The 20,143-nt window shown below is 45.7% G+C and overlaps 2 protein-coding genes and 1 non-coding gene across 3 annotated transcripts in view; 1 reads left to right on the top strand and 2 right to left on the bottom strand.

Annotated features, from left to right (window-relative positions):
- The window catches only part of MATN2 (matrilin 2), a 58,430-nt gene extending 53,542 nt beyond the window's left edge, over positions 1-4,888 (top strand). Inside the window, exons 8-9 of the mRNA XM_054287658.1 lie at positions 1,945-2,040; positions 4,789-4,888. Coding sequence (XP_054143633.1) covers positions 1,945-2,040; positions 4,789-4,841 — 149 coding nt within the window. The 3' untranslated portion in view covers positions 4,842-4,888. The remainder of the gene's footprint in view (positions 1-1,944; positions 2,041-4,788) is intronic.
- Positions 4,889-6,564: 1,676 nt separating this feature from the next.
- On the bottom strand, positions 6,565-10,418 carry RPL30 (ribosomal protein L30). The gene is made up of 5 exons (XM_054288238.1): positions 10,361-10,418; positions 10,223-10,272; positions 9,195-9,340; positions 7,985-8,115; positions 6,565-6,730 (listed from the first exon to the last, which is right to left on the bottom strand). The coding sequence occupies exons 2-5, from the start codon at positions 10,241-10,243 to the stop codon at positions 6,681-6,683; spliced, it is 348 nt and encodes a 115-aa protein (XP_054144213.1). The 5' UTR covers positions 10,244-10,272; positions 10,361-10,418; the 3' UTR covers positions 6,565-6,680.
- LOC128933433 (small nucleolar RNA SNORA72) lies at positions 6,969-7,103 on the bottom strand. The gene has a single exon (XR_008482782.1). It is a non-coding gene; the product is annotated as a small nucleolar RNA SNORA72 (small nucleolar RNA).
- Positions 10,419-20,143: the final 9,725 nt, after the last annotated feature.

Raw genomic sequence — 20,143 nt, forward strand, 5'->3', positions numbered from 1 at the left:
AACCTCCACCCAAAAGGGAGTGGTCTCCTTCCCAGTGCAATTTAGCACAGCTGTATATTATTATGCATCTGTCAAAACTGACTAAACCAGCAGGGACCCCAATAGTTATAGCAAACCTGGATGTCACAGAAGCATCTTTCACCTCCCTACTGCATCTTCATGGCATATGGTGCGAGTTTGCACTGTCACCTTTTACTCCCATGCATTCACTTTTAGGGAAGGAGCTCTGGCTTCCAGAGGAGGGGCTGTGTCCCAGATGCTCCATCACCCTGGCATCATCGGTCACGCCGTGCAGTTGTTAAATACCTGCTCTTCAGCCCATCTGGGCCATGAAGGGCCCGGAGTCAGTGGAAGGTGGAGTGTTCATTTCCTAGGGAAGGACCCGTGCCTAAGGAACCGCAGCCGCCTCCACGCTGCCCTCTGGCGGCAAGAAACGGGCAGGGCACACAATGGCGGCCGTTCTGCCTCCCAACAGGTTTCTGTTTCCTCTCCATCTCTTGACTGAAAAGATCGGGGTGTGCACTCTGAAATAAATCCTTACATTTTAAAGGCTGTGCTTCATGAATTAAAAACGTGTATTTTTTGCCTGTAGTGTATCAAATAGACTCTGCTGCACCCTTCTCACCTAAAAACTCCCAACTCCCTGATCAATGTTTCCCATTATAAAGAAGAAAACTGAAGGACAGGAAGAAACTTTTTCTTTCTCCAAGCAATGTTCTTATTCAGTTCACCCCAAAGGATGATGGATGATAATGAAACATGAAAGAATTTTCATTGTAGGACACAAAGTAGACTGCTGTCATTTCAGATTGCTTCACTATTATTAAATAATCACTTTGGTTTTGGAGGAGTTATTCTGATAGTCTGAGTTGAAGGGCAAATTGTGGAGTTTCAACACTGGACCTCTTCTAAATTGCACAGGTATGAGGCATTCTCCATGTGTTATGAGAGATAAATGGGGAATGTGAACATTTTTATTGCTCTTTTGTGATATCATTTCCTTTGGAAATTTCTATCTACCAGCCTTGAGAGAGTCACCTCACCAGCAGGATGCATCATCTGGGAGGCTTCACAGGACTGGTCCACAGCCTTCAGGTTGGCTGTTTTAACTCAAGTGTCCTCTCCTGCTGCCTTTTCATGCTGCCTTCTGTAGAGAACTCTCACAATTCAGCTAAAATGGTTTATCCCATGTCCCTGCCTCCTCGCTCCTCCAAGTCACTCTGCAATGTGAAAAATGGAGATTCACTGTAACAAAAGCATGGCTGCATGCTTCTTACATCATTGGAATGAAATACTTCATGGGGAAGCTTGTATTTCAACACTGGGCTTCACACCTAAAGCATGTTCAGCTTTCAATCACTTCTGTTTTTCACAGGAACCTTCACAATTCCCTTTCAGTTTTGCAACCCACAACTTATATCATGTATACAGTAAATACAGCCTAACAGCCTGGTTCCTTCATAGCTTTGTATCCCTAATCCTTTCCTTGAATGAGTGAATTACCTACTAATTAAGGAGAACTCAGTGCATGCAAGTAGAAAAAAAAATTATAATTTAGTGGGTCTGATTTTTAGAGTGTTGGGGGGGGTTTCCTGCAGGACCTGAATCAACCACAATAGCCATCACAGATGTCATTGACTGTCCACATCTTGCAGTACATCACAAGTATCTTTTTGAAGACAGTCACATCCACTCAACAACAGGTAATTGGGTTCCTTTGTTTAGAACAACCCGCTGTTCTTTGAACATGGAAGACTACATATTGTGTACTGTTTTCCAGTACCAACGGGATCTGCCTCAGGGTGTTCCTTGGGATGTTGACCTGTTTTGAGAACAGGCAGCTGTAATAAAACTGCTCTGCATCCATAATGCCTTGTCATTTCCTCCCCATCCTATTCAATTTATTCAGCATTTAGCCTATACTTAAGTGTTTCTCTTTTTCAGCAAAAGCCTCAAAAGACAACGACCAGTGCAAATGTGAAAACCTTGTGACATTCCAGAACTATGCAACCAGTGAAGTAAGAAAACTCACCCAGCGATATATCCTTTCTGAGTAACTGCTTCTTACAGGTAAGATAAGAAAGGCAGGTTAAAACAAACTACATGTTTTCAGATCAAGTCTAAACTGCCTCCATAGCTAAAAACAGTTTATTGTTATGAAAATCCAAACTACGTAATAGTTGCCAATAGGCAAAGCCTTTAACTTTTAATCTGCTTCTTCTTCATAGAAGGAACAAAAATATTAACAAGGATCTTGAATTTTAATAACTCCTTAAGTAAACACTTTCAGGAATAGCAAAGAAACAACTGGTCAAATTCAAGACTAACATGGTTTGCTTTGGGTTACTTCTTCAGATGCTACTGAAATAGCATTTACAGACTACAGGTTTCCCTGCTGAACTCCTTGGTGAGGCACATATGCAGTGAGTAATTTAAAACCATACTCTAGATAAGGAGGAAATCAGAGGACTCAGGTTTGGTTAATCTTGCATTAGAAGAAATGCAGATAAAAGTTAGCAAAGTGCAGATCACTAGCTTCTGCCACTCAGTCTATTTCAAGGGAGCTGCTAGTGCAGCAGCCTTTACCCTGCCTGCAAATCCACATCTCAGGAAACAGCAGCAAACTGGCAATACAACTCATTGTGCACTATTTATGCAGCAAATTCATAAAAGCTGCTTCTGATCAAATAAACGCTAACAAAACATCACATCTTCTACTTGTGTAACTGTGTGCAAGAGCAGTAAGCACTTACTCTCTGCACAGAGGAGTGCAGTGATCCCCAACAGCTCATCACTCTGTGCTTCCTAGACAGGAACAGCTTCACACGGTGAACTGTCAGTGCAGAGGGAGGCAAGCAGAGCCCTCGGTGACTGGTAACCTGATGCAGAACATGGCAGACACTTTAAGGAATTATGTTCTAATCACTTGATTAAATTACTCCATGCAAAGCAGACTTCATAAAGAGGAGAAAGCCATCATGTAAGGTTATTGCTAGGTGCTTCAAATGCTCATCAACACACCTACTGCTCTGATAGGACTTCTTCCAACAACTTTGGAGAAAAACTTCTAGGTTATTTCCCACATCCTTAAGTGTTACATGACATGCAGCATTCCAGCCTGCATGCTAACAAGAAAGGAGACCAATTCTTGCCCCTTCAGAAGCTCTTTACCACAATCTCCTGCAGTGGGCTGTGAGGACCTCTGAGCTTACTCAAAGAACTTAGTTACTAAGCTTAGAAGCTTAGCAACATGTGCTTTTTTACTTTACCATTTGAGCAGGAAACTGTGATTTTTACTCCAATGGCTCAAGGTAATGGAAAACCTGTCAACACTGAACCAGAGACTAGGAATTTTGATAGGAACAGTGCTAAGCACTTCCTCAGAGCACTGTGCAGCCACTGCTTTGAAGAGTATGAACAATCCAGTTTCCTCTTTATTACAAACTTAATTTCTCTGCCTTATCTCAAGAGCAAGCTCAGGTATGAGGTGCTAAACTAGTCCTTGGTAACTGCAGACTGCTGGCTAGTCCTCATCCAGAGATCTGGGGGGTGGAGGACGGAGAACTGGCTACATAAGTAGCTCCAGTTACACAATACAAATTCAGAGTGACCAGTCCAAACTGTTTTGTGTCCAGCTACACTAACTTCTATCAGTAAGTTGAGTGCAGTTTCACTGTTTCAACTTTGCCTCTGTGAACACTTGAGAAACACTTGAGAAAAATGGCTGAAGAAAATGCAGTTCACATGGTGCTCCTGTGCAGAGTAAGCTTGCCACAGCAGACAGATGAGCAATTACCAAACCCAATGTCCAGGCAGACTGAACACCCACAAAAGCAAGATACACACCCTTGCTCCTTACTAGCAAGAGATTTTCCTGCTGACAATGAGGGGGACAGCACACGTAGCTGTTCTGGCCAAATTCTATTTGCCTGTCTGCCCTAAAAATTCCTAACAGCAATGTGTCAAAGATCCCAATTTATATGCCCAGTTCTCCATTTCCCCTTGTGCAAGACGTTAAAATGTTGAAATCAAGACTCTAGTCAAATAAGTAAGGAGTGGGGTGCAGCAAATTCATCCTTCTGAGGTAGATCTCAGTGACTTCAGATCTCACTTGATGCTAGGCCTCCTCTTCCTCTCAGCTTCCCCTGGCTGCAGCCTTTCCATAGCACTCAGAGAGAGGGGCTGAAGTAAACAGTACCGGTCCAACATCTTCCTGCAGGAGACAGCATTCCTGCCAACTGGAAGTGCTTATCAGGAAAGGGATACTGTACACTACTTTGTATTGCTACAGCTTCTTACTGTAACTGGAACCAGCCCTAGATCCCCCAGTTTGTTGTTCTCTATTCCACGTTTGTCTGGAAACCACTGCCACAGTTGTGGACAGGAACAGATCATGAGGAGCAGACATTCTTACTGGGGTCTCAGAGCCCCAGAGTTCTATAATCTACTGCCAGTTATGTGCAGTTTTCCACATGATTAAGTGAAACATTTTTAAACAGCATTAACTAGATAAATATTTACCCTCACTTTAAAATGGAGAAAAGCAATCAATTTGTAGAAACAGCCTTTTTAATAAGCTACAGTCTGAACTCCATGTCAAGGTAAACCTGTTAAATAATAGGGCTTCACACAGCTTTCTCAACTCAGCAGAAAATAAAGGGGATTATTGTATGAGAAACTACTGGGATTGTAAGAGAACAAACAAAAATGTTTATGGACCATAGCAATCAGGTAGCTGACTTTTTAATGCATTTTATCAGTAGCTCTCTTTCCTTAACTTTTATCTACTGGAAGAAATGACAAAGAGAATGGAAGACTTGGAAAACAGACTAAAATACTGATCAGAATTTGAAGTGTACACTACACTGTATATTTATACATACAAATTTGTCAGAGCTATTTTCTTAAACTGGTTCGAAGTAAAATAACATCTTTGTGTCTGAAGTTGAAAAGAATATTCTGGATCCTTGCATTTATATGCCATGTGTTGTCTTGCATCGATTACAGATAAAAATGTTGATAATTTTATATAAACAATTTAGTAACTAGCAGAAGTTCTAATTAAGCAGAACTGAAATAAGCTATGCAAAATAATAAAATGGTGTTATTTTTTGAAATGAAACCTCCATGTTTTGAAGTATTTTTAGGGTATGAATTTGACTTGCTTTTCTGTATTTCCCTCCTCCACTCCTAGTATTTTAAGCACAGAGATTGTGTATGTATATAGTTCTATGTACAGACATACACAGAACAAGCAAGACAGCATTCACAGCCATTAGGATTGACTTGGATTCTTCAAAAAAGTTACTACTGGAATCAATAGGAAGTAAAAATGTAGTTACACATTTGTGTTTAAACTGTAATGGAATTAAATTACCCAAGTGAGAAGTCTGCTGGGTTATCAGGGCATCACAACTTGAAGTTTCAAAACCTTTTCCTTATGTCTAGACTACCCAACTTCTCCCTGCTGTCCTTTTGTCAGTATTCACTGATTCTCTAACTTTCCTGAATGCAAGGAGTATATTAATTCTGAAAATATTACTTGGTCAATTCAGCTAGCTGCACACCTGTCAAACACTAAAACACAAACAAAACCAAACAAACTGCTTCTATTCTGGCCACCCGAAGTGTCTTCAAGTCTCACTCCCTTCCCTTGACTGCAACTCATCTAGATCTGTGGTTAAATAGGTAAATATACCAGCACTTCCTCCTTTGCTCTGACACACCTCAGAGTTTGCCTCTTGACTATCTCCAGATGGAAACGCCAAATTTCATTCACTTTATAACAGAAGTAGTTGCAGCAAAACTTAAGTGATTAACTGATGTCAGACAAGCTGGTGAGTGTACATGGATATACAACAGCAAGCTTTGAAAGATACCTCATGCTTTGGCATACTGTGGAATTCTGCGGGGTCACAGGTACATCCTGATTTTCATTAGGTGTTTGTTTTTACCATGTCAGAAAATCACTGCCACCTCAATTACCAATCCCTAGTAATAAGGAACATCCTGCAGTCATGGTCTCAAACAAAACAGGCACAAATCTCTAAGATACTGACATTCTCAGCAATTGCCTTGAGAACACCAGCTCATCTGTCTCAAATATCTTCAGAAAACTGAAAAAAAAAAAGGCTACTGATTTAAAACAGCTTTGTGAAGTTAACTGGTATCTTACTGAAAGCCTATACTACACATCTAGAAGCTATACCCTGTTTGTCCTTTTACAGGTATGTACTTTTGGATGTTAAAGACAAAGGAACTGATGCACAAATTCTACTTGATTTCACTTGGTAAAAACAGTGTGAAATATTAAATATAAGTAAACCCTTAGGGTTCCCCACCAACATCCCAAATTTGCTACTGTCCCTTACATTATGGCTTACGTTTGCATTAGCACTCCACAAGCAAACACTAAGGGAGCCCCAGCCCGTTGGGATTTGGCACCATACTTGCCATGATCAAGCCTTCCTTCACTCACCTCTTAAGATCCACAATGCCTACAGAAAGAACAGCAATTTTGCCATGTGAAGGTTATTTCTAACAGAACAAGAAGCACAGCAGTGGTAATGAATCTTCATTTATATAGTTTGTTCCCTAAAACCAACAAAAATATAATACAAATTTTTCTTTAAAAGAGATCTGTAACCAGTTTTATTGTAGAAATAACACCTTTACAGCATTTACTTCTCACTGGTTTGTTCTGGCATGCTTCTAATGATGTCAGAGTCACCTGTAAAACAAAAATGTATTGTTAGAAGAGGACCCATGGGAAGATGATTTTAGGAATAAAAGTAAGAAAAAAACCCTCTACTCATAAAATCACCACAGTGATTCTAGAAAAAGAAAACAACCTAAAAGAACAGACAGTCTGCTCAGGAAAAAAGTGAATAATTTTGATAAAATTGACGATAAGAATACTTGTAACTGTGTTTTTCTAATCCAAGCACAGTATTTTCCAATAATTACACACCTGTCACCAGCATTTACAAAGCCAGGACTAAAACAGCAATCTAGTCCTGGAGGACACAATGCATAGTTTTACTCTAGCGAATGTCTAGCCTCCCCTGATCACAGAGATATCAGGACAGCGAGAATATTCGCATTGTCAGCTCCAGAGCATTGGGACTGACTTACAGCTCCCACCCCACCCAAAACCAAACCTGAAAGTGACATTTTGACAATTAAGTTTACAGTTACTATTTGAATACAAGCAAGCTAAATAAAGCTTCCTGAAGCAGTAGGAAATTCAAATCATTCATTGTGACTTGGGGAACAGCTGGTTAAAGCCATTACAGGAATCATTAAACCTATGTGTATGCATTCTGGTCAACAAACAGAACAAGGGATTGACTCTTCTCTTAAAACATTCTGGAAAGAGGATGGGAAGTCACCTACTTAGCATTCTATATAAGGAATCTGAGCAACTCTCTGGGACAAACACTGTCACCAAACCATACTAATTACATACAAATGCAGTTTTAAAATGAAGCATTTAACATGATTCTCATTCCCTTGATGAATATCCACCTGCCTATTGGTTATTTTTCTATATACTATTCTGGGAAGCAGGACAAGTCACAACCCTTTGTCTCAGACTAAGAACAGTCAAACAGGGCTGTTGTAAACACTGTGTTGTGCAAGCCCATGTCCTAGCTGATGGGTTCAGAAACAGGTCCCATATAGTTGCTTCCCAGACACCAAAACCTCCCTAAAGACTGACAGGCAGACAAAATGCTCACAGGCCTCAGCAGTAAAAGAGTTATGTGCAAGAGATGCAGCAGTGCTTCCAGGTTCTGAGAACCCTGGACTCACAAAAGAACAGGATCTTGGTCAGCAAAAATTTTAAGTGTTAAACCTGATGGAAAAATGCAGTCAAGTGTGTCATCACTCCTGCTCATTCCTTGCTCAGTGCTGCTACTCACAGGAGAAGGGAGGATCCACAGACACCTCCTCATTTGGCCTCTACACTGCAGGAAGGAATTACCTGGGTCGATGATGGCCAGTGTGCACACTCTGTAGTATTTTCCACACGCTGTGCCCAACTCAATGTTGTTCCCACTATAATGATGGACACCAGTCTTAGCAAGCATAGCGTAGTACTCGATCTCTGATTTTCTGAAATCCAAAAACTGGGTGTTAACAGGACCACAAACAATTCTGACAACTGCAATACAGAGAGAGCAGCTTTAACTCCTACCACACTTGACCCTTAACTTTTCCTTCCCACCCAGAGAAACACAGCTGCTTCTTGTGAGGCAGCATCACTCCACGCTTGTGGCTCAGGAACCTTTATTTAGATGTCTGCTGAAGGTTTGCAACAACAAACCCTTCAGGCTGCTCCTACTCAGGCTCATTTTCACATGGTAGAAGGATTCAGCACTTGCAGACCTCTGGAAGGTCTTTCTTTAGGTGCCAAAGTGCATAAACTAAGAGTTAATGTTGATGGCCAGATGGCTGAACAGAGAGGCACAGGTGTTGCAGCTGAGAAAGGAAGCATGTATTTTAATTTAAAACAAAAAGTCCACCTATGCTGCCCTCTCTTTTGACTTCCACCAGGACAGTCTAGCAGTCAATACTGTTTCCCAACCATTTTCAGATCCCCACTAATACTGGGGACTGCTGCCCACTGCAACACTCTTGGTATTTCTCAAGTATCTAATTTCTGGGCTGTGCACTGACATTGTCTTGAGCCTGTCAATATCCCTCAACAACAGAAAGGGCCCAGGTATTCAATGAGGAAAACATCATGACATAGTACAAATTGCATTCTCAAAAAATCAGTTTCACTGGCCAGGACCCGAAATTTATAACTAACTTTGACAAAGTGCTTCAAATATTTTAAATCTGTCATCAGTTTTTCTAGCTATAAAATTATTTTCCAATATACTACCTTGGAAAAACATAGGAATTCAGCCCCATTACACTCTTAGTGAATGCTATCAAATATGAAAAGCTTCCAAGACTTTCTCTAGTGCAAACTCCTTGAATCAGAAAGCCAGAAAAACACCAGGAAGCATGTCAACACTTCTAGACTTGAAATCATTACACAGCAAACTACTAAACAAACTTCAGAGCACTCTAGAACATGCCAGCAAAGCCCTCTGTATTAAGTCTCTGGAGCAATTAGCACGAAGCACACACTGCATTTGTACAAAGAGCCCACCTCGGAATTGTTTTCTCCCACATCTGCTTACCTCAAAGCAGGACAGTTGTTGGCGAGGATGACCAACTTGGCTTTGCCCTGACGAATCATTTTCAGAGTTTGTTTGTACCCAAGCACATATTTGCCACTTTTCATAACCAGCTGAAGCCTGGAGTTGATGGACTCCAGGGACTTTTTCTGAAAAAGATGTAAAGAAACGTTATTGTGTTACTTCACGCTTTTCAAAACAATGGGGAACACAATAGAGAAATTTCAAATACGTGCACTTTTCATAATCTCCCTATAATCTGAAACATGGAATAGGAAAGGCCAGTCACTCACCAGAGTATAAGAAAGCTCATAGATAGGGGCATTGCTGATACTGTGTTTTCACAAGTTCAGAAAGTTCTTTCTTATCCCCACATCCCTCAATAGAAAAATGCATCTCAAAAATACATCTCACTATTGTTGTTGCTATCTACATAAATCAGTGACAACTGCATGTATTTGACGAGCTCTTGTCAAGGCTTTGCAAATCTAAGCCAGGTTCAGAGCCTGTCTCTCCCCAGGGCACACACTGACAACGCTACATGGAGCAGCAGAAAGAAGGAATTCTGTGCGATATCGAACTGATATTACAACAGCGGAGCTCATGACAACAGGTTAGGCGCATCTGACGGACGAAATCACCACCTCTAACCAGGAAACTCAGATCTGTCAGAGCCACTGTAAGAGAAAGGCCAGAACATGGCAGGAAAGGCAAAACCTGAACTCCACCCGCACTAGGACTCCCTCGGCACCACCTCTCCCTCCCTGCAGCCCCCTCAGGAGCTCTGCAAGCCCCCGGGACATCGCACGGAGGGACCCGAGGACACCGAGCGCAGCGGGAGGCGGCCCAGGGGCGCGGCCAGTGGCAGGAGGGCACGGCCTGAGCTCCGAGGGCCGCGATGGGCCGTGCCCAGGGGCCCCCCAGCACCCCCGGCCCCCAAGCCAGGCCCCGCCGGGGTCCCCCCGCGCACCAGGGCGCTGCCCGGCCGCTCCGCCACCACGTGCGCCCGGCGCGGCCCCGCTCTCACTCACCGTCTTCTTGGCGGCCACCATGTTGCTGCCTCGCGCGGCTCGGGCGGTACCTGGAACACAGGGGGATGGAGGGGAGCGGTCAGAACCCGGCAGCAGCGCCCGCAGCGGCCCCCGCGCCCCCGGCCCGGCCCCGCTCACCGCAGACGCGCCGCCAAGATGGCCGGGCCGCCAGAAAGGAAAGAGCGCCCGGCAAGCACCGCGCGAAGACCGCGGCAGCTCTCGCGAGAGCCGCGCACACCGAACCCCGCCCCACGGCTGCCAATGCGCCCGAATCGCGGCGGCGGCCCCGGGAGGGGCGGGGCCTTGTCCGAAGTGGGCGGGGCTACACTATATGGGGGCGGGTCTTGAGTTAATGTAGGCGTGGCCTGGCTGAACGAGAGAGGGCGCTTGGGGCGTGTGGGCGGGGTTTGGGTGAGGGGCTCGGCGGCGGGGCCGGTTCGGCGGCGGGGCCGGCTCCCGCCCTTTCCCATGCCTACCACTTCCCTCGTTCCGCAGAGGGGCATTAACGCATGTTACACATCACAGCCTCGCGGAAGGCTTCAGGAGCTGATGAGGGAAGAGCCGTAGCGGCCTGAGCCTCCCATCATGGAATCACGGAATGGCCTAGATTGCTAGGGACCTTGAAGCTGACCTAGTTCCTGCCCCACTGCCATGCCATCTTCTGCTAAACCAGCTTGCTCAGAGCCCCATGCCACCTGGCCTTGAATACCTCACAGGGTCGGGCTGTGTCCATAGCACCTCTACCAGTGTCTTCACCATCCTCACAGTAAAGGGCTTCTTCCCAGTATCTAATGTAAACCTCCTCTCTCTGTTTGAAGCCATTCCCCTTTCTCTTGTCACTAGCAGTACATGCTCTTGTAAAAAAAAAAAAAAGTCCCTCTCCATCTTTCCTGTAGGCTCCCTTCAGGTCCTGGAGAGCCACAATCAGGTCATGCCAAAGGCCACAATCAGATCATCCCAAAGCCTTTTCTTTCCCAGACTGAGCAATCCCAACTCTCTCAGCCTTTCCTCACAGCTCCACACCTCTAATCATCTTGGTGGCTTCCTGTGGACTCAGTCTGACAGGTCAATGTCCTTCCTGTGCTGGGGACCCCAGAGCTGAGCACAGTACTCTGGGTGGGATGTCACCAGAACAGTGTCCCTGGGACTGTCACTTCTGACATAGGGCTGATGGGGGAAATGGTGGGATGGAGAAGGTAAATCTCTTGGGCAATGCAAGGTACCAGCACAGGGGACATGTGGTGGTCTGCCCCGTGTCCCTGCTGTCCGCACTGCCTCGCTGAAGCAGCAGCGCCTGCCCTCTGCCCTGCATCACAGCCCCTGACAGGCCCCAGTCCTGCATGACTGGCCTGTTCCAATGGGACACAGCTCTGGGATGAGCCCGAGCCCAAGCCCACAGACAGGTTTCTTTCATGAAACCAGCCACTGAGCCTGGGAATAGACTTGGGCCCGACTCTGCGTATGTTAGAGGTTCAGCTCTGGGTGCCCTCAGTGCAGCTCCCGGGTTTGCCGGGTCCATGGCTCTGCACTCCCACCAGCTGTGCAGTGTCTGTGCAGTGTCCTTAGCCCATCCCCAAGCAGCTCAGCCCCTGGCTGTGCCAGAGTGACAGTGCAGGGAAACTTCCTCCTGTCCTCCATGCACTCTGGAAACCAGCAGCTTGAAAGTTATTTCACTGAGCACACACACACTGCAATGTCTAGGACCAGGGCCGCGACATGAGGCTGCCATTTTCAGGCCGAGGACATTTGTTCTCAATCCCACAGTTCTGTCCATCCTAGAACAAGCAGGCCAGGCTGGCACAGGGAGGAGAGAGAGCAGCAGCAGCTCAGCTGGCGCCTGCAGGGATGAGCAGTGTGGATGCTCTGAGTGTGAGCTGCGGGGCTTGCCTGTGACACTCCCCTAGAGGATGCTCAGGGATCCAGCCTGGGGACAGGACAACAGGTTTGCTGCTGGTGTGACTTGATGCTCTTAAGACACTATCCCAGAAAGGCATCACAGCGTGTACAGTTCTTATAAAATTACAAAACTAGCATAGGAGTTTTGCTAGACTCACCCAGGTTAGCACAAGCACGGCAAAGTGGTGGGCTTGTTGGCCTTAGGAAGTGTGACACATTTATCAATATGGAATATGGAGCAACAAACTAAAAAGCCAAAACAAAACATGTTGCATTCAGTTATTCTAGTATGCTTTTATTAACAGGTATTATTTCAAATAAGGGAAATAATTTATAGCAATGTATTGTATGCCCTTCTCCTGGTATGGCTACCTCCATGGTAACTTTTTCTGATGTATGATCACAGACCTAACCAAAATATTTCCAACAGGATATCCTTCTCAGTGACAGGCAGCCTTTGGTCAAAATGCAAATCATCACCCCAATCATTTTTTTCTGGGTAACAACCTTGGGTTTTGATAGATCAGTTTAAGCATCTAAATTAAGATCTAAAGTAACACTGAGACAAAGATATGTTGGAAAAAATGTTACCAAACTTAAATGGAGCTGGAATATCACAAGTGAAACTCTGACATTTGTCCATCTCTAAAGGTAAAGTTCTCTGGGAATAATGTCTGTGTTAAGCACATAAATTATACATGTAGTATATAAATAATGATATAAACATGTTACATTTTGTTGTATCTCTATAGTCCAATATCTTTTATTGAAGAAAAATCACATTTCTATCCCTTTACAGAGTATGATTCAAAAAATTTTTAAGTATACTCCAAACTTTTCTTTGGCAACTGAAAAGTAAACTCCATTCTATGTCTCTTTCTATTCCTGTTCCACTTTTTGCCCTTGTCCCGGCCATCAGGTGCATTGCTGTTATTCCCCATCAAACTGTGACTTTGCTTTTAACTCTTTATACTTTTACTCTGTTGGTTATGGTCTGGTGAAACATTCATCTTTCATCCTTGTTGAAATTCCAGGCAAGGGACTATAAAGCTCAGTGGGCCTCCTGAAGTCCTCGGTGCCATTCCTTTGGGCTATTCCAGGTTTTACGTCGCCTTGCAAGATGCGGGAGCCGTGCATGGCTCCGGGAGAGGGAGCTGTTTCCAAGGATACCCTTGCAGCCTCCGCTCACGTTAGGAGAGAGCGACTTTCTTTAGCTGTTTATATTTATATCACTGCTTCTTTCTAGTAATGTGCTTTTAAAAAATCTCCGCATTTCCAAAGGAACTTTCTGATAGACACTTTTGTCATTAGACCCCAAATTCTGCCCTAAATCTAGGTGGAATAAGGATTGGGCTGGGGGTGGTGGGAATACATGCAGAAATGGGCACTATTGTCTCTCTCAGCCCCCAGATCTCCCTTCTGTGAAGGCCTCTCCTGGGGTCTGTGGTCCATAAAATGTCCTTTATAAAGACAAAGGGCCAGTCCGAATCAGATGAAAATTACACTAGAAGAAAGAAAAGGCTTTGGCCCCACTAAAATTCCTTAAACAGTATTACACAGCCACTGTCTGATGTTGGAATATTGCAGCTGGGAGTGCATGGGCCTTGACAGCAGCTGTTTGAGGATTAAGGAATGGGGGAAGGCACATCAGGGAGAGTTTGGCACCCAGGCACCCTCAACACCCTCAGGGATCTTGAGCTCCCCTCCACAACGGGGCTGTGATACAGCAGAAATAGAAGAAAGGCAGGGAAGCAGCAGACAACAAAGAAGTCTCAAGATGGAGTGACCCAGGGAGCAGCTCAGGAAAAGCAGTGTCCCTCTCCCAGCACCTGCAGCCGGCACTGTGGTCTCATCCAGCCGCCCTGCCTGCCCCACCATGCTCAGCCAGGCAGGTCAGCTCTTTCTGGGGCTGAGCCAGGTGGGGCTCTGGGGCTCAGTTTGGCAGGGGACATGAGCATGCAGGGAATGCAGAGTACTTGGGGAAAGCAGGACCACTCCTCACCCTGGCCTAATTAATCTCTGGTGAGAGGCCAGAAGCAGGGTTTCCAACAAAGAGGGAGAACTTAATCCAGAGAGCAGTGGTCTTGAAGTTCTTTCACCACTTTTTCCCCACTAAAATGCTGACAAGGTTGTGTAAGAGAGCACCAGTTAGAGGTGTGAAGAGGTAGAAGAGTGACAGCACTACAAGAAAAGTCAGTGGTGGAACACTGACCTATCCCAAAAATTAGAAACCAACTTCATTTTAGGTGAATGAAACCAACTCAGTGTATCTAAAAAAGGGAAGTCAGGGTGATTCCTTGTTGGGATTAATTAAAAACAGAGGCCAGACAAAATTAAGGGTGTAAAAAGTGGTTATATTTATTGAAGAGCATTCAGGTACACTTCAGGCAGACAAAGTCTACCCAGAGACTACACCCAAAAAAAATGAATGACTTGTCATGGGTTTTCATACTTTTATCAGTTTGATCCATTTGCATATTGAGGGTTCATCTTCCAATCACAGCGTCAGATAATAAAGTCATTTACCCCAAGTTTGCTCCCCTCCCAACTCACTTTTGTTTATTTCTTGGGGTCTGAGACAGAAAGGTGTCCTTGATTCCCAGGCCTAGAGAGGAATTGTTTTGTCTGACCAAAATGGGGAAGACAGTAGCTGACACTCTATATGGAGTTTAAAGTTATACACTGAAGAATTGCAGGATTACAAATATATGAAAAGCAGAAAAGCTAAAATCCTAAAGCATCAAGGCAGTCTCCTGCAGCAGCACTGACACCAATGGCAGTGCATCAGCAAACAAGCCATAGTGGCAGGGGCACACACACCTGGGGACAGATAAACAAGTTCATGGAGCTGGCCAGCGTCACCCATGGAGACTCTTGCTGCAGTTTGGCTGCAAGGAATCAGCACTGGACATAGTGCCTATGTGGGTTCATCCAAGCAGCATGCCTTTCTGCAGAGAAATCCCAAAGCTACTTCTTCTCTGTGTTATAGAACCCCAAGCACTGTCCCCACAAATGCAGTGGTAATAATATCATCAGCTTTTCTCAGTACTCACTGGAAAATTCAATGAACAGTAAAATGAGGTACTAAGGTTTGTGTGCTAATTATGTGTGCTGTTGTAGACAGTGTATAGTTAACTGAGAGAACAGGTTAGAAAGAAGAGAAAGAGAAGAATGAGAAAAAATCATTCTGAAGTCTGGAAAATGAGCAGTACATGGGCCCCCTCTGGTACAGTCTGGGATGGATCATTCTGTTAAATTCTCTGAACTTCTGAGGTCTTTATAAAGCTGAAGTGGCAGTGCTGCTGATCCTCAGAGAAAGTGAGGATCACTCTGGCAGCCAGGGATGCAGAGGAACATCTGAAACTGTACCCCTGCTTAGCCCCTTCCCCTGAGTGTCAGTAGGCAATGTGTAGAACAGTGTGTAGGCAAGGATGAATATATGCAAAAAATACAGTCCTGCTTTGATTTATAGTCTGGTCTAGTCTCTGCACAATTACACAACAATGCTGTGTGAACACCTGCAGCCATTATTTTCTAGTTTTGCACATCAGAGCTATTAAAAGTGACAGATTGTGTTCTCTGATAATCATTTCATTTACAGCAAATGCAAACATGTTCATCTGATTTTCACAGGGCCATGCACTGAACTATCCCCTGTATTGTCAGGCAGATGAATGCAGCTCTCTGTTTCAGATTACTGGGAATTTAGAATCACACTAAGGCACAGGTCCACTAGATCTGAATTAAAACCTTTCTTCAGCCACCCTTGAAGCAGCTTTACCATGAGGAAGGGAAGGGAGAGGAAGAAAGAAAGAGAAGAAAGAAAGAGAAGAAAGGAGAGGGAGGGAGGGAGGAAGGGAGGGAGGGAGGGAGGGAGGGAGGAAGGAAGGAAGGAAGGAAGGAAGGAAGGAAGGAAGGAAGGAAGGAAGGAAGGAAGGAAGGAAGGAAGGAAGGAAGGAAGGAAGGAAGGAAGGAAGGAAGGAAGGAAGGAAGGAAGGAAGGAGTTGTGGAGGAAAATGGGTCAAGTGGAGAAAGGCTATCTCATTAGGGAACAGGGACAACCTTGAGGTTAAATACTGTCTGTTGCAAATACCTGGATATCTGCAGACCTGGATAGATTTTCAGCCAATAAAAGCATGTTAAGTATGTGTGTGTGCGCATACATAAATATATACATGTATAAATACATGCATTTTTATACCTCTATGTGTAGCCAGCTTAAATCCAGTGCCAGTACAATGAGAAACTGCATTTTCCAAGGGTCAAATTGTGCAGAAATCCACAGGTGCAGATTTCTAAGGACAGTAATTAGTTTGATGAGAAAATCTTCAGATTGACCCCTTTCCAGAAAATTACAAGGCATGTACTAGGAGCTAAGTTTCAAGATCATTGCTATCCCAGGCAAAACAAAAATAGCTATTTCAGAAGGCAGCTCTCTGCAGTTCATAATTCAGCATCACAGAACAGCCTTCAATGGACCTACAAATATTTGAAACAGTGAAACATTTGGCCTGAATTACTTGACACAATAAACAATTTAGAATATGTTATTACTTGTACTGGTCGTCCTGTACCCAAAGAGCTGAGAAAAGAAGTCATCAAAAAGAAAACTTTTGAATAAAGTAATGTCTTGAAAAATCACTGTGATTTGGAAAGTAACAAGATTTGGGACTATCAGAAAATAGATATAAATTTAATTGCTGGAGTAGGAATAATATCTAAAATACTCAAAAATCTTAACAGCTAGTGAGCTCTGGAATGAGTGGAACAAGTTTGGTCATGTAGTACTGGCCTGGAGAACTTAAAAATTATCAGGGCCTTAGAGAAATCTTCATGAAGTTTGCTTTTGGAAGTGTATGGCTGATTGTATATAAGAGGTCATAGGTATTTGTTGCTTTACCTCTGGATGTACAGCTATTCCTAAATATTCATAGTTTACATTTAATTTTAATTTCCCAATTTGTATTCCCGAATAAAATAACTAGCTTAATATAATTGTTTCATTTATTTGCTCTTAAATTTGTGGGGTTTTTTTAGCTACTTTGGTACTGCCTTCAGCTGGGGCAGTCTCTGGGTGGTTTGGATTAGAAGCAGAGAGTCTGTGGAGAGGTGCCCTGCCGAGGGGAAGGGATGGGATGGAAAACCTACCAAGGGTTTTCAACATCATGCTGCAGCCACAGTGTCACTTTAATTTCTTGGGGACTCTGTAGAAGGTCTGTGCAATCCCGTGCTCCCAGAAGGCAGGAGGGTGGCAGAGAGGCAGTGTGTCGCTATCCCGGGGGCTGTGTCTGTGCTGAGTGCTCTGTAGAGGGCACAAGTTGGCCAAGCCTGGCCTGGCCGTGTGATCCAGCTGAAACTCTGAGGTGCAGCCCTGTCCCGGCGTGGCCCTGCCGTGCCCAGCTCCAGCACTGGCTCTGTTATGCGCAGCCTTCCTGCCCGAGAGACGCAACTTCTCCTTCACACAGGAAGAGGGAAGACCATGACATTGTTAATTAGTGTTTGTGGGAGTCACCTGCCAAAACGCCCTTGGGCTCTCATTTCTATTTCTGTATCCTATCCAAGGCTGTTTAAAGAACAGGAAGTACAGAGCACCCCGGGTGAGCCTTGCTGCCAGCACACACTGCCCCGTGCTCCTCTCTCTGGCCTTGCAAACCCTGAGTTCCTTTCTCTGCTGCATCAGTCAGCTGGATGGGAGGTGCACTCTGCGCAGCTCACCCTTTGCTTAGGACAGGGAGGGAAGCAGGTACAAAGCTCTGCAGGCAAGAGAATGACCTGAATGTAAACTTCCCTTTCTTATTTCCCTCAGTGCCCAGTGTTTGATGAGCCTGTCCTGGTGGTCTATCCTCCTTAGTTTGTTCTTTGAAAGATCACAGAAGAAAGGTGGGATATCAGGTATGTTTCCTGGCATGTCAGGCTTCCTCAGCTTCGGAGTCCCAGGCACTTCTGTTTCCTACCTGTGGCAGCAGAGCAGTGGGATGCCTGGTGTCTCCATCTGTGCTGTACAGGAAATCCCCACGTGCTGTGTAGGGAACTGAGCTCGCTCCCACCACAGCAGTAAGGATTTCACACCAACAGCATGGATGTTAAATATTTCTGAAATTAATTTTCAAGTTGCTAAGCCCCTTTTTGCACTTCTGCTTTTGTTGTCACAGAGCAACACATTTTGCTGTTTGTAAAATTATCAGCATTTCAGTGTCTAGCGTCTCATAGTAATCTCATATATAGCTACATGAAATCCATAGAGCCTACAATGGATTTTTTTCTGTTGTTTTCTAAAAGCATCCTGAAAATTAATTCAAACTGAAGAAGCAGAAACTATTGCAGAAATTATTGGAGTTATTGCTACTGCTGTACCTTGGCTCTGGAACATCACAACCCTGGACAAATGTCCAAATATAATATTATTTGTCTGAATAAATTTATGGGTGGATAAAAAAAGCTCATTTAGAAGAACACATGGCTAGTCTAAATTTGACATAATCAAATTCTGTCTTGGGTGCAATACATACATTATCTGCTCATGCAAGCAAATGTGAGGCAAAGATTCTTCATTCTTACACTCTGGGAAGTTTTTACACCACCTCAGCATTCCTGGACATCTGTTGATTTGCCTAAAAGCAAATATAAAAATATTGTCTTTATTTTGCCTTTCAGGCTGATGGTAAAGATGTTGCAGGTGGCCGCTGAACCCAGAGGACTCTGCAAACCAGGGATTCCTTTTTGCCTCCGAGCTGCTGAGACCCCAGGGGTCTGTCTGTCTGTCCCTCTCAGTCCCACAGGTGCATCCCGCAGCTGTTCCTGTGTGCAGGGAAGGCTGCCGGCGGGGCTGCGGCTCCTGTGTGTGTACGAGCCCACTCCCAGGATGCCCAAAACTACAAACAGCCAGTGCAGGTAACCCAGTCCGGCTGGTCCCCTCCCCGTGTCCTGTCTGGGGTTCCCTACAGACACCCCATACTCTCAGGTTCACAAGCTCAGCCACATTCACGGACTGCCGAACATCAGCGTGGCCTCCGAGTCCGTGTGATACCGCTGCCCAGACCTGCATCCTCCTAGCCGGGCTGCGGGTCTCCTCTCCTCGGTGCTATCGGGCTCCAAGCTTGCTAGCGAGGTTTACGAGCACACCCTCAGGGTTAAACTCCGGGGCACACGGCCCTGCAGTCCCTTCCCTCCGGCTGCCACTCACACCTTGTGGCACCCTGGCACAGCGCAGGAATCCGCCCCGGGGCAGCCGGCCAGGCCTGAGCGCCGGGGGAGGCTCCAGCGCCGGGGCCGCCCCCGGCTCCGCAGGTCCGTGCTGCCCGCGGCCGCGCCAGCCGCGCTCCGAGCCGAGCCGAGCCCCGCCGAGCCGAGCCCAGCCGGGCCGAGCCGAGCCGAGCCGAGCCGAGCCGAGCCGAGCCGAGCCGGGCCGAGCCGAGGCGGCCGTCGGGAGCGGCTGCAGAGCCCGCCGGCCCCGCCATGGGCTGCTCCAGCAGCGCCCGCAGCCGCCCCCCGGAGCCGCCGCCGCTGCCGGGTGAGCGGGGCGGGGGAGCCGGGCGGGGGGAGCCCGCAGAGCTCTTCGGGGATGCAGGGCCGCGCTGCGCTCAGGTGGTCCCGTCCTGTCCCGTCCTGTCCCGTCCCATCCCGTCCCGTCCTGTCCCATCCCGTCCTGTCCCGTCCTGTCATGTCCCGTCCCGTCGCGGGGAAGGCGCCGCGGGTGCGCGTCCCACAGAAACCCCAGAAGCGGGGCCAGGAGCCGTCGGGCTTGCCTCGGTTTTTAATTCTGCCCGCGCCGAGGAGGGAGCTGCGCCCTGTGAGTGATGGCTTCGAAACTGGTGTTTCTTGTGAATGAATGCCCAAGTCACTTCCACTCCGCTCCGCAGGTTTTTTTGTTTGTCTAATTTCCAGATACGTCCTGCTGTTGGTCTTTTTGTGTAGTACCTTGCCAGTCTAGTGCCCTTTCTTTCTTTCTTTAAAAGAATAATGAACTAGTAATATTTGACCCCGCTATCCTTCCTTTTTCTTACAAAATCCACCCCGACAAAGTGT

Source organism: Melozone crissalis, unplaced genomic scaffold (genome assembly GCF_028551555.1).
Source record: "Melozone crissalis strain CALT ecotype California unplaced genomic scaffold, PUWL_Pcris_2 ptg000002l_1, whole genome shotgun sequence".
Taxonomy (NCBI): Eukaryota; Metazoa; Chordata; class Aves; order Passeriformes; family Passerellidae; genus Melozone; species Melozone crissalis.